This window comes from Terrapene carolina, unplaced genomic scaffold (assembly GCF_002925995.2).
Source record: "Terrapene carolina triunguis isolate 2854851 unplaced genomic scaffold, T_m_triunguis-2.0 Scaffold193, whole genome shotgun sequence".
NCBI classification, from domain to species: Eukaryota; Metazoa; Chordata; order Testudines; family Emydidae; genus Terrapene; species Terrapene triunguis.
Window position 1 is genome coordinate 9,099,206 of NW_020664544.1, and position 15,117 is coordinate 9,114,322.

Here is a 15,117-nt window from a genome sequence, read left to right on the forward strand (position 1 = left end):
GATAGTAGGTTACAGATTATTGTATTGAGACATAAAACCAGCATCTCTACTGAGTCCATGATTTTTGGTGTCTACCAGAGTTATGAATTTTAAGATCTCAGGCTCATCTTTTTGAAGATGTTGTGCAGGTTTCCTTTGAGGATGAGGACAGAGAGGGTAGATATGGAGTGATTGTTTTGAACAAGTATGTGGGTGAAACTAGACAATCACTATCCTCTCAAATAAAGTCACATATTAAAACGATAAAAGACAAAAACACCATATCACTTCTGGGCAAACACTTTTAACAGTATGACTATTCCATATCTGACCTCTCAGCCCTTGTCCTCAAAGGACACTGCACAACATTTTCAAAAGACGAGCCTGGGAGCTTAAACTCACAACAATGCCAGACAATAATAATAATTAAAAAAAAAATTAACCTCACCCACCTTGTCTCTCTTATTTCAGGAGTCTCAAACATGCGGCCCATACTACATACTCAGATTGTGTTTCATTTTTTTAAAGTACATTTCTAGCCCTCACTGTTGCAAGTGAACAGAGCATAAACTGTGCTGTCTGCCTGAGTCAGCAGTCTGATGACTCTGAGGGTACGTCTACACTACATATCTCTGACGATGGTCACACTTTGGTGTGTTGCTATACTTGTCAATGAAAGGCTCTGGTGTGTTTGGGGAAGGGAGGGCAGCAGGAAAAGGCTTCAGCACCTCCCCGCTGAGGAGGAAGGGCTCCAGCAGTAGGGATCTGGCAAAGCCTTTCCCTGCACCCAGAGCCGTTCACTGCGGTAGGAGAAGGACTCCAGCTGCAAAGAGCTTTCAGAACCTTTTCCTGCTGCCTCCTCCCTGCCAGAGCCTTTTCCTGCTGCCAGAGTCTTCTTGTGGTGGGGAAAAGCTCCAGCAGCAAGGAGGTAGTGGGACACTGCACTGCTAAAAATAGCAGTGTAGACAGGTAGGCATGGCTTGGGTGAGTAGAGAGACATTTTCAGACGTATCTTTACTTTACTCGCCTAAGCCATGCCTCACTGTCTACACTGCTATTTATACCTGTGCTGGAGAGCTACATAGGTATGTACACTTTATGGCACTGAAAGAAGCATGCAGAGTAGACGCACCTAGCGTCAACTTTAATGCCCAATGACCATACTAGCTATTTAGCTCTGGATGATTTTAGCAGATGAATGGAAAAGAAATTGGGAGTTAAGCACGTGGGAAGTGGGGTACCGGCAACCACTGCAAATAGTGAATGGAAAATGGGGAAGGAAGAGAAACAAAAAGCAGAACTAGCCATGTTCCTAAAGGTGAACTTTTTCCCCCTCACCAAGTGATATTAAATGGAACAACAAGGTACTGAATTAATAACTAAAAGTTTAGATATTATACTAGCATATTCTATTCTTTGTGCAGACTTCCATGTGAAATTATTCTGAGTTTGGCTATGGACTGAGGGAGGTATGCCCGGCTGACTAAACTTCAAAATAGAATAGAGCCTGGGCTATCAGATCTTCTGAATGTGTTAGTCATTATATGAAATTCAAAGCATTTCTGACAATTAATGTGTTTCTTTTCTATAGATGAGGATAATGAACAGTAAATGCTAAAAAGAAGTCCTGACCACAATCAAAATCAGAGTTTAATGTTGATTAAGTAACACTGGAACTCAAGTCTGCTCTGTCTGTCTAGAAGTGCATAAAGAGTTCCTTCATAATGGTTTAACAGCTCCACAATCCATCTATTCAAAGTTACAGCAACAAAAAATACCAGAAAGACATATACAAGAAAGTTGCTGAAAGTAGCTATGAAAGAGGTTTCAACAAAGACTTGTAAGATACGGGTCATGTTCAAGCCCACAAGATTTGGTATCATGTACTGTCTCAGATGCTGATTTCAGAAATATGGGTAAGGCACCATGGATTCTACAATTTAAGAGCCATAGAATTGGCAGGTGAATTTACCCTTTTGGCTTACAAAGGCTTTTCAGGGCTGCAGAAATTAGTTTATTGAGAAAACTGGCTACTCTCTTGACTTCTACTAACTTTCTTGTCTATCTGACGGGACGCGATAAATCGATCCCCGAGAGGTCGATTTCTACCCGCCGATTCAGGCGGGTAGTGTAGACCTAGCCTTAGTGTACAGATTGCATCAAGGTGCTAAGCCTGAGCCTGGATGAAGTGTAAAAGCTTCCCAAGCCAGCTGCTCTGACTTGGACAGCGCCAAACAGCATCATCAATGTACCCTTGTCTCAAAGAGACAAAAAAAGAACATGACAGTTAGAGGCTCCTTGGTCCCTTAAAAGTGCATGTTCCCTCTTATTTCCTCACCTTACTGAGTGCCCATCCCATTCCTCTACCACTTGCTATGGTCTCCCAGCAAATACACATAGTCTCTCTCTCTACAATGAAAATCTATATTTAAATTGGTAGGCTATAAAAGTTCAGTAGACTATAATAAAAATGTATAGTAATATTTTCCAAACTTCTTCTTCACAGATAGAAAAGACACGCACAGCATCTCTCATAGATCAAACCTAGCCAAAAAGTGTGGGTTAATACTTACTGTAAACACATCCATAGGAGGGTGGGTGGAAGGAGTGCAGTGTAAAAAGGAGGGACTTTGATGGCTTATTCATTGCAAGGAATCTGGGTGTAAATTTTAATTTTAAAACTCTGTTTGTTTTCTCTGGCAAGAAACCAGTCTATACACCTTAGTCCTTTCCACACTGATTTCTGAGTAAATTCTCAATTACACTGTTCACTACTGGAGCTGAACACGTGTCAAACTAACGATTAATGGTAATTTCACCCAACAAATATATTATAAACCAAGATTTAATATCTGGGGGATCCTGCCTTTCTTTCTGAAGATTATAAATATTAACCACATATAGAGCACAATGCAAACAGGAAACATTTATATTTTTCTCCATTTAATTACTGAATACCTCCAGATATCAATTCCATTTATCAAATTGATCAAGTTACACAGAGACAAATAAACAAATGAGTGTGCTGCAGTACAGTACATAAGATACCAATATTTCTCAAGGTAACATTACTTGTAAGTAGTTATTAACACAAGCACAAACTTTGTTTAATGACAGTTAAGGTGACAGCAGGCTATACTTCCATCTATCAAAAAACTTAAACACATGGAAATAAAAAGTTAAAGAAAAAAATATCCTTAAATCCTTGCCATATTCCTATTGCCTACAACACTGTCGATAACATACTTCAAAATTCTGTAACACTTTCATTTCCATCTCCAACCGATATCAAAGAGCAACACATACCCTAACTGCATCAAACTTACATTTTAATGCAAAACTTTAACAGCAACCTCAGCAATGTTATGGCTGAATAACTTCCCAGATGCAAAGAATCTGACAGATGTGCTGATCAGTAGATTAAATAGAATGAGACAGCTATTAAGGTTTTTGTGAATATGAGTTTGATAAAGTTGTACAATGTAGTTCTCTTCGATATCGGTTGGAGATGGAAATGAAAGTTTTACTGAGTGTGCTATCAACAGCATTGTAGAAAATAGAGTGTTCTGTGTGTATGAATCAAATCTGCACCAACCCGACATGAAAAATTCAAATACACTGCCTAAATTTAATTTTTTATTTTATTTTCACCACTTTTACAACACTTCTGAGAAATAAAGGGAGCTCCTGTCCAAATTAAAACTCTGTTGCAGCCTCAAATATGGTGTCACTATCATTCCACCGTAACATAATCTTAATAGGCCTGATCTTCTCTAATTTTAAAAACAAAGCAGGTTTGGAACTGTTTAGAACTTAAACTGGTGACTATCTGAAGCTCACTGTTGTTCAAGATTTTATGCTTTTCTGAAATGAGATGTGATATGTATATTACCATTTTTTATATATCTTGTCAGATGTAGAAGTAAGGTTCTGCTATGTTGTACAATGAGACCTGGGTTTGACTTCTGCTACTATCATCTCATTTCCTGAAGCTTCAATAAACAGATCACCACCACTCATTATCATGCAGACATACTGACATGAGCAGATATCTAATTAGATTTCAAAAGGTAGACAAAGTCAAGTCTGGTTAACACTTGAATAGAAGTCCCTCCCAAAAGAGGACTTTGTAGAATACACATATCTTGTGTGCATCAGAATGAGTAGGCAATTTCTTACAGAACCTCATCTTGCAGTTCTAGCTGCACTTCTGCAACATTGCCTTTCATTACATAATCACACTCCAGTTTTTTCCATAAGCATGAGTGGCATTATATATTATTGCATATGTTTTCTGTAAGCACGTTCATACACAAAAGATCTCATTGTAAAGCGGTGTCACAAATTCATTTTTCTTGGGAAAAACTTAACTTTAAATGTACTTAATTTACATGATTAAAACCTGAACCTTGAATCTTAATGTTAGATTAGCATAGGAGTCTGGATTCTTTTTACATATAATGACTTACTTTTCTTAGTGTCTTATTTTCCAATTTAATAACTATTTTTGTGTCTATATGGTGCTTATGCCTTTTCCTAAAATGAATCATAGTCTCGCTCACAATAAAGTAAGAAAAAGAAGCACTCTAATAATCTATAATGATGGTCTGAGTCTAGAAGACCATGTTGGGTCACACTTCAATTAAACACACATACAGTACACATATGGCAGTAAAATAATCATTAAGAGCAAAATTTAATATGACTTAAAATTCAGTGTAACTTTTAATCAAAGATATAGATAAAAAGGTATGTACAGTAACTCCTCTCTTAACGCTGTAGTTATGTTCCTGAAAAATGCGACTTTTAGCGAAACAATGTTAAGTGAATCCAACTTCCCAATAAGAATTAATGTAAATAGGGGGGGTTAGGTTCCAGGGAAATTTTTTTCATTAGACAAGATTTTATATATATATATATATATATATATATATATATACACACACACACACATATACATATACACACACACACACACACACACACACAGTATAAGTTTTAAACAAACAATTTAATACTGTACACAGCTACGATGATTGTGAAGCTTGGTTGAGGTGGTGAAGTCAGAGGGTGGAAGAGGGTGGGATATTTCCCAGGGAATGCCTTACTGCTAAATGATGAACTAGCTTTTGGCTGAGCCCTCAAGGGTTAACCGATTGACGTTAATGTAGCCTCACACTCTACAAGGCAGCACGGCAGAGAGCGACACACAGTGTGCGTGTGTGTGTGTGTGTGTGTGAGAGAGATGGAGATGCGCATTGCTCCTTTAAGTAGGCTGACCCCACTCTAAGTACACTGCCTTTTTAATCAGATCGGCAAGTTGACACAGCAGCTGCTGCTGCCAGGAAGCTCCCTCCATCCTGAGCCCTGTTGTGTTCCCCCCCACACATGGAGATGGGGTAGGTGGGGTGCGGGAGCGGGGGGGAGGGGGACACCATGACATTAACCACCTATCTCCCCCACCTGCACAGCAAGCAGGAGGCTCCCAGGAGCAGCTCCAAGGCAGAGGGCAGGAGCAGCACATGGCAGTGGGGGGAGGGACAGCTGAACTGCCGGCAATTGATAGCCTGCTGGGCTGCTGCCGCACAGGGAAGTTAGGGGAGCGGGGAGCTGACAGGGGAGCTGCCGGTCCACCCTGGTTCCAAGCCTCCACCAGCTAGCTCCAACGGGCTGCTCTTCCTGCAAGCAATGCACAAAGCAGGCAGCTGCCAAATGACATTATTAGGGAGCACTGCACAACTTTAAACGAGCATGTTCTCTAATTGATCAGCAACGTAACAACGAAACAACGTTAACCGGGGTGACTTTAAGTGAGGAGTTACTGCATGAGGAGGAGTCTTCATTTACTTACCACTGGACCTGTTTTTGCGGTTTGATTTCCCACCTGTAAGAAGCATCTTGAGACTGTTTCGAAACATGGCTGCACTATTCTGCTCTGTGCACCCCAAAATCTGTGTAAAACAAAACAAAGGTATGGTTTGGCATATGAATATAAGCTTTGATTTGTCAACATGGAAACATTTTGGAAAAACAGTAAGAGGAGCTAAAGATAAAAACTTCAAAACCCTACACTGACAGCAAAAAACGGAACATAAAACATTAAGACTTTCTATATTCCCTAAAAATATAAATTGCCAATCATAAAATCTAACATTTCAAATACCTTTATTCATTCAGATTGACTATTTTCAGTAGAATACAGAATTTCTTCAACACTGTTCACTGCCAGTGCCCATGTTGAATAGTTAAGCCGATTATTATCCAGCTCTGTTTCTATGGGTTGGGAAGAGTATGACAGTCAGCCAAGTCAGTCTCCAACTGACACTACTACCAAGGCTGAACCTGCCAGGGACTATGGATTGCTCAGAAGATCTGTCAGTCTTGCTGACACTGACTTACAGACTACAAGGTAGTGTCTTTAGCTTCAGGGACAGTTAAATATCACATATTTCGGTAAGTTGACATAGTCGTTAAATGTACAAAAGAAAAAACAGAAGACTCCAAACTCAGAAAACATTAATTTGGCTGATGTTAATACAGTAATCAGTATCTTTTCCTCAGTCTATGTCAAAAGTCCTCAAACTGTGGGGAATGCCCAAATGTTCAAGGGGGGGGATGGGAGGGGTGGGACCTGGGCCAGCCCAAACGGGGGGCAGGGAGGGAGCGTCACCCAGCCCTGCTCTGCCCCCAGCTCTGCTCCTAGCCCCAGTACCAGCCTTACCCCCCCAAGCTTGGCTCCACTCCCATCTCAGCCCCAGTTCCATCCGCACCCCTGGCCCTCAGCTGCGGCTCCGCTCCCAGCCCCAGCCATGTCTCCAGCCTCAGCCCCCATCTGCAGCTCTTCTGCCCCCAGCAAGCCTCGGCCCCATTCCCGGCCCCAAATCTGCCCCCAGGTGTGGCCTAGCCATGGTCCTCTTACCCCTGTCCATGCCCCCCTCCCTCCCACCAGATCTGTGGCCCCACTCCCAGCCTCAGCTACCGGGAGGGGGCACAGACGGGGTAAGGGGGTGTGTGTGTGACCGTGAAATGCTTGGGGACCACTGGTCTGTGTGTGTCTTGTACGGAAAAACTGCACAGCTCCCTTTTCCAGACTTCATAAGGTGCTTCAGAGTAGGCAATTCATTTTAAAAACTAGATTAAAACAATAGTAAACAACTCAAAGGTCAGGAAAGTAAGGATATACTTGCAACTTAACTGTGATCCATTCTGGGTGTATACATTAATGAAGTCTTCAGTTACATGATCACATATTAGTGCTCAATTAATACAATATAATACATATTTTACAACCTTGTGATATGCTTATTGTAGGGTGTGTTATGAATGAGACAAATTGTACACAAGTGACTTTAATTAACTTTTTTTCAAATACACACAGAGCAGTATACAGAATTCAAAATGCTATATAGGTGCATCTAAGGTCGTCAAAAGTCATTGTAATATGCTCTATTCTATTACTGGAGAAATATTATCATTTAATTAGACACAGCAATAAAAATACATACTCACAAGGGAGTTAAACTTGTGTGGGTGACCATAACTTTAGCATTTCCTGACTTTTAAGTACCTTCCCCATATGACCATAGGAATCTTGGAATATTTTTTTATTTTGCTTTTAAACAGAGTACAGCATATGCACTTGGTATGTGTTTGAGGGTCATTAACGTCATACTTCATTATTTCTGATATCCTATATAACTATATTAGAACTGAAAAAAACTTTGTTTAGGCTTCCCCTCTAACCTGGAATTAAATAATACACCATTTCAGAGCAAATTTTCAGACAATCAGTCATTATTCAAAGCTTCCTATTTGGCAAGCAAATTGAAGATCTTGAACTTATCAGCTTGGCCACATACACAACAGTCCTAAATAAGAGTTCTGTTGTTATTTCCTATAGACTGTTGTCATGCTCTAGTTCAGTGGTTCTCAATAAGGGGCCTGGGGCCTCCTGGGGAGCTGCGAGCAGGTTTCAGGGGGTCCGCCAAGCAGAGCCGGCATTAGACTTGCTGGGGCCCAATGCAGAAAGCCGAATCCCCACCGCATGGGGCTGAAGCCTGGGGCCCCGAGCCCTGCCACCCGGGGCTGAAGCCTGGGGCCCTGAGCCCTGCCACCCGGGGCTGAAGCCTGGGGCCCCGAGCCCTGCCACCCGGGGCTGAAGCCTGGGGCCCCGAGCCCTGCCACCCGGGGCTGAAGCTGGAGCCTGAGCAATGTAGCTTCATAGGGCCCCCAGGCGGTCTCCAGCTTGCTACCCCCTAATGCTGGTCCTGGCTTTTATATGAAGAAAAACCAGTGGGAGCGATGGGGGCGCGGACAGGGGTAAGAGGCCTAAGGCTGGGTTGCACCTGGGGGCAGGTCTGGGGCTGGGGCTGTATTGTTGTGGCACAGGTGGACCGTGGAGTTTTTATAGCACGTGGAGGGGGCCTCAGAAAGAAAAATGTTGAGAACCCCTGCTCTAGTTTACTATACAAAAAGCAAAGCTCTGGGCTTTGCACAATCTTCCTCTGATTTCAATATGGTATCAATAAGACTGTTCCTTTAAATAAATAGTACATTTCATTACAAGATACTCATGTACACAATCTGTGAAATATCAGGAAGAGTAAAAAATAATTTACAAGTCTAAACTACAGGTAAACAGAAGGCAGAAGAAATCAAGGTGATACTTGAACATATTATAGGAGTAATAATCCCAAATAGATTAATCACGCAGAAATGAAGTACTAGTCAAAAGATTTAGGCTGATAAAACATGCAATGCTGTATCATTATGCATACAGTGCAGCTGAAAGAGTGTCTCATAGAGGTCACTAGCAAAAAGGTTTCTTGGTCCACTAATCCAAATATACTTATCTGGGCTTTGAGCCAGAAAACTAGAAGGCAATAAATTTCTCTGTCCACTGACTGCATGTTTACACCACCAATTGAGACTTTGTGGTATCTGAAATTAATATTAACTCTTCAAGTGCTTTTGTACAGATTTGCAGCAAAGAGGCCAAACTGCTATATAAATCCTCACCTGCTGAAAAAAGATGTTGTAAAAAGGGATGTGTTATAGGAAGAGTTAACAGATTATTCCATCAAGCAGATACAAGAGTATTTTTTGAGACAGGATTATTCATCGATTTTGATATTACTGTTTTTTCTTAAACTTTTATACTAAAAGAACATCTTTTAAATAAAACATTTATGAGGGAATATGTTTGCACGAATACTGTACTACCAGGAACTCAATTATTTTATGGCTCCAAAAATATGAAATTTCTAAGACATCTCCTTGCCTCCCTCTACAGGTACCACTGACAGATTAGTGAGAGGTTCACACAGTCATCCTACCCATGGTGGCATCTTTCTGCAGTGTTATTGCAAAGCAAGTAACAAGCAGTATTTGAGGGCAGACAGATGCCAGTTGGACCTCTCTACCTCTTGAGAAGGAGGCAGCGGTGGGCAATATACCAGTTATACTGGAGATGATTATTGTGTGTAATTTATCAAGGGATGCACAAATACATCACCTTTTTCTCAGCGAAGTCCTTTTCTATCCCATTTTCAAGATGGTTTTAAATGAGGCAGAATGAAGTGAAGTGAGATGATCAAGGTCAGACTAAATAAATAGGTAAATTGAATTAAGAACCTAGTATAGAATCCTCAAGACTCCCAATCTTTTACTCTAACTACTAAACCACAAAGCTTGGTCACCAATTACTAACTAAAATGGAAAAAGCTCAAGAAGTAAAAGGAGCCCAGCAGAGCACTTCACTAAAATTAAATATTTTACATCCCATGAGAATAGTTGAGACTATGCCAATCTGGATAGGAAAGCAAGAAGAGAAACAAGACACTGTAATGGGATTAGATGTTGAGGGAGTTCTCATCTAAGCTTTTTAAAAAATCTAAACAAAACAAGAAAACTCCCACACATCCCAAGATAAAGCCATCTCCTGGATCTGCCTGTGCATTTTGTGTTTTCTATCAATTTAGATTACTAAATCCGTAGGGCAGTCTGTTTCTTCCTTTGAGTCTTGTACAACGCTGACCACATTGTTGGCACACAAAAAGTTCATTTAATCAGTTCAGCTGTAGAATGACGTTTCAAGTTGGTTTTCATTTTAATCAAACCAATTTGCTCAGCACTAATGCAGTTACCGGTAATTTTCTGTTAGACCACCCCACCTCCCCCACCTGTTTGTGAAGAATGTCAAAGCCCACAATGATTCAGCATCACTTTATCACAAGGAAGAAATCAGTCAGTGAGAAGCCGATATAAATAAAAGTTGATGTCACAGAGCACAGAAAGTTTAATCTAGAATGAAGAAGAGAAAGAATCAGATCTGCCAGTCATCAGAGTTAATAACATGCCACAATGGATGCTAGATAGTCTGCTATGAATAAGTCAGGTGGGACAAGAATTCTAAGGTATTCCCATATATGTTACAGTAGAACCTCAGAGTTATGAACACCTCGGAAATGGAGGATGTTCGTAACTCTGAACAAAACATTATGCTTGTTCTTTCAAAAGTTTGCAACTGAACATTGACTTAATGAAGCTTTGAAATTTTACTATGCAGAACAAAAATGTTGTTTTCCTTTTATTTTTTTAGTACTGTAGTTTATTTTTAACATATTTTTTTTTTTTTTTTTTTTTTTTTTTTGGGTCTCTGCTGCTGCCTGATTGCATACTTCCTGTTCCAGTTGTGGTTGACTGGTCAGTTCGTAACTCTGAGGTTCTACTGTATCTTCAAAGTTTGTACTTTCCAGTGAGTCAGGCAATGAGATATCCATTTGCAACCTTTTGCATATGATTCGCCCCTCATTTATACTAATGTAAATCAGGAGTATCTTCTCTGCAGTCAGTGGAGCGATACTAGAATCATGCTCTATTTTTAATATTTACCTATGCTGCATTTGTGAGTTTCTTTTTCGTAACCAGTTCCAGCTTCCTTGGCTCAACCATATCACTGGTTTCATTTTTAAATATATAAAAATGTTACCCACGATTACATTTAGATCCTCTTTTTGCAAAGCAATGGCCTGGTAGCCATACCTCAACTGAAATAAGTATGAAGCACAAAGACCAAAACAAGTTCTACAGCAGACAGAAGCTCAAACAATTCAGCAAATACATCAAGGCAACCTCAAAGTAAATGTCAAGGAGATAAAACAAATGTAAGAACAACTTTATGCACCAAAGACATCCTTTAATATTATTAGACACTTCATATGTAAAACCAAATAGGTAGCTCAGCACATAGCAATGGGCAGCTCCAACTACCTTCTAATAACAAAAGAGCCATGCTTCCTGAGATACATATTTAGACCATTACTGGTTTTTCTATCATTGGAATCCACTGCAGTATCAGGCTTAGAAAAGGCTTTTCACAAGCTTCTGAGGCAGGAAAGAGACTCCTCTTTTTTAACTAGTGCCGTCTCTCAGTCAGCAGACTCTACAGATGCCTTGTGAACTCCACTAACATTGCTCTAGTCTTTTGCCTTTATGCTCAGAGGCAAAGGTTTTCTCAGTAGCTCCCTCTGGGCTTGTCTACATTACAAAATGTTATTGTTTTTAAACATGATTATGAAGAGTTGAATTGCCTGACACTATGCTGCCCGGACACTCCAATCAGTGCAGACCAAGAAATGTCAGGTTGAACACTGTGTGCTAATGGTAAGCAAAACCTGCTGGGACCAAGGTTTAATCACAATTATCTGACATGATGCTGCATTTGATTTGCCCTGCTTTACACTGAGCACTTAGTCATCATTAGCATGATGTCAGTTAAGATAACTTCACAACTATGTTTGAACACAACATTTTGTAAAGCAGACAAGCCTGCTGAGGGCTTTTTCCCTCAGTAGTTACTGCCATCTCCCTGTCCCACCAGCTTAATCTCCATCTGGTAGAGAGAGAGTCTTCAGGGGAGTATGCTGAGGAAGAATGGAGTCTCATCTAGCCAAGCAGTTCCTAGGCCCACTCTAGCAGCTCCCGTGTGTCACTAGGATCCAACAAGATTTTGTTCCAATTGCTGGGGCAGGTTATCCATAAAATTGTGGACTACAAGAGACTTAAATATTTTTACTGTTTTATGTGCTGCCATGGCATAATAGTATTGGCTTGAACAGCTCTATTAGCCAATTACTTCTACCCTCAGAAAAACAGATCTAATTTTATTAATAAGTTAATACAGAAGACTACAAACACAGGCAAGATGTAAACAATATTTCTTTTCATCATGCTGTACAACAAAAGCAAGATATCCAGTTTAACACAGATCCATAGACATAGCTATAAAGATAGAAAAATATCAATAAACAATTTTGACAACAAGTTGCCTAACTAAACACAGAATAGTGTTTGTCATTGTGCTTTTATATGCAACCTCGATGGGAGAGTGAAGGAAGTTCTCTTTCCTTTTCCTCCTTTGGCTGAATAGCAAAAGCACCATCCATGTGACCCTACTTTGGATTATGCATTGAGATAAAATGGTTACTTACCTTTCGTAACTGTTGTTCTTCAAGATGGGTTGCTCGTGTCCATTCCATGTTAGGTGTGTGCGCGCGCACGTGCAGGGCTGCCTGACATTTTTCCCCCTAGTGGTATCCGTAGGGCCGACTCTGGCGCCCTCTGGAGCCCCGTGCTCATGAGTCAGTATGTGGTGTGACGCCGGCCCAGCACCCTCTGAGTTCCTACGTGCCATCAACTCTGGCAGCAGGGAAGGAGGACAGGTCATGGAATGGACATGAGCAACACATCTCAAAGAACAACAATTACGAAAGGTAAGTAACTGTTTTTTCTTCTTCGAGTGCTTGCTCATGTTGATTCCATGTTAGCTGACTCTCAAGCAATAAGGGTGAGCTCAGAGCTCACGGTCGTACTGCTTGCAACACTGCTTTGCCGAAGCTGGCATTGTCCAGGGCCTGCTGGGTGATGGCATAATGGGACGCAAAGGTATGAATCGAAGACCAGGTGGCAGCTCTGCAGATATCTTGAATCAGTACTTATGCGAGGAAGGCTGCTGAAGAAGCCTGCGCTCTGGTGGAATGGGCAGTCATGATAATAAGAGCTGACACTCCTACTTGCTCATAGCAAAACTTGATGCAGGCCAATATCCATGAGGAGATCCTCTGAGAGAAAAACAGTAAGCCCTTCATCCTGTCTGCTACCACAATGAAGAGCTGAGTCAACTTATGGAAGGGTTTAATCCTTTCAATGTAGAAAGCTAAGGTCCATCTAACATCTAAAGAGTGTAGCCTGCGCTCCTCATTAGACCTGTGGGGCTTCGGAAAGAAGAACAGGAGGAAGATGTCCTGATTATAGTGGAATTGTGACGCCACCTTTAGTAAGAAGGCCAGATGGGGGCACAGCAGGACCTTATCCTTACAAAAAACCAGGTAAGGGCATTCCGATGTCAATGCTCTGATCTCGGAGATCCGTTGGGCTGAAGTGATCACTACCAGGAAGGTGACCTTCCATGAGAGGAGCAGCAGGGAGCAGGATGCCAATGGCTCGACGTGGGGACCCATGAGCCAAGAGAAAACCAGATTTAAGGAGGGACTGGGTCACGGACCTGACGGTTGAGCTTCTCCAAGCCTTTCAGGAACCTGAGCATCATTTCCTGAGACAAAACCAATCTGCCCTGGATCAGAGGATGAAGGGCCGAGATAACTGCCAAGTGCACCTTAACTGATGAAAGGGCCAAGCTTTGGAGTTTGAGGTGAAGCGGGTAGTCCAAGATGGATTGAAGCAAGGACCTGGAGGAGAAAACCCCCTGATCCGAGGCCCAACAGGTAAAGCATTTCCACTTGGCCAGGTAGGCCGATCTGGTAGAGGGCTTCCTGTTACCCAGCAGGATGTGCTGGACTTGTGCCAAGCAGGGATGTTCCTCAGCATTCAGCCACACAGAAGCCATGCTGTCAGATGAAGGGACGCTAGGTTCGGGGGAAGCAGACAGCCCTGGTTCCGTGAGAGGAACATAAGAACGTAAGAATGGCCCTACTGAGTCAGACCAAGGGTCCGTTTAGCCCATTATCCTACCAGAACAGGACATCAAGTGATTCATGCCGTCTCTCATTCCCAGCTTCTGGCAAACTGAGGCTAGGGACACCATTCCTGCCCATCCTGGCTAATAGCCATTGATGGACCTATCCTCCATGAATTTGTCTAGTTCTTTTTTGAACCATGTTATGGTCTTCACCTTCACATCCTCTGGCTAGGAGTTCCACAGTTTGACTGTGTGTTGTGTGAAGAAATACTTCTTTTTATTTGTTTTAAACCAGCTGCCTATTAATTTAATTTGGTGACCCCTAGTTCTTGTTATGAGAAGTAGTAAACAACACTTCCTTATCTACTTTCTCTACACCCATCTTGATTTTATAGACCTCAATCATATCTCCCTTTAGCCATCTCTTTTCCAAGCTGAAAAGTCCCAGTCTTATTAATCTCTCCTCATAAGGAAGCCATTCCATACCCCTAATCATTTTTGTTGCCCTTTTCTGAACCTTTTCCAATTCTAATATATCTTTTTTGAGATGGGACAACCACATCTGCACACAGTTATTCAAGGTGTGGGCATACCATGGATTTATATAAAGGCAACGTGATATTTTCTGTCCTATTATCTATCCTTTTCTTAATTATTCCCAGCATTCTGTTCGTGTTTTTGACTGCCACTGCACATTGAGTGGATGTTTTCAGAGAACTATCCACAATGACTCCAAGATCTCTTTCTTGAGTGGTAACAGTTAATTTAGAACCCATCATTTAATATGTATAGTTGGGATTATGCTTTCCAATGTGCATTACTTTGCATTTATCAACATTAAATTTCATCTGCCATTTTGTTGCCCAGTCACCTAGTTTTGAGAGGTCCTTTTGTAGCACTTCGCAGTCTGCTTGGGACTTAACTATCTTGAGTAGTTTTACATCATCTGCAAATTTTGCCACCTCACTGTTTACCCCTTTTTCCAGATCATTTATAAATATGTTGAATAGGATTGGTCCCAGAACAGACCCCTGGGGGACACCACTATTTACCTCTCTCCATTCTGAAAACTGACCATTTATACCTACCCTTTGTTGCCTATCTTTTAACCAGTTACCAATCCACGAGAGCACCTTCCCTCTTATCCTGTGGCAGCTTAC

The 15,117-nt window shown here is 41.4% G+C and overlaps 1 protein-coding gene across 1 annotated transcript in view; it reads right to left on the reverse strand.

The window, feature by feature from the left end:
- Positions 1–15,117, reverse strand: part of TANC2 (tetratricopeptide repeat, ankyrin repeat and coiled-coil containing 2) — a 585,366-nt gene that overhangs the window by 414,127 nt on the left and 156,122 nt on the right. The window contains exon 3 of the mRNA XM_024201203.2: positions 5,831–5,930. Coding sequence (XP_024056971.2) covers positions 5,831–5,897 — 67 coding nt within the window. The 5' untranslated portion in view covers positions 5,898–5,930. The remainder of the gene's footprint in view (positions 1–5,830; positions 5,931–15,117) is intronic.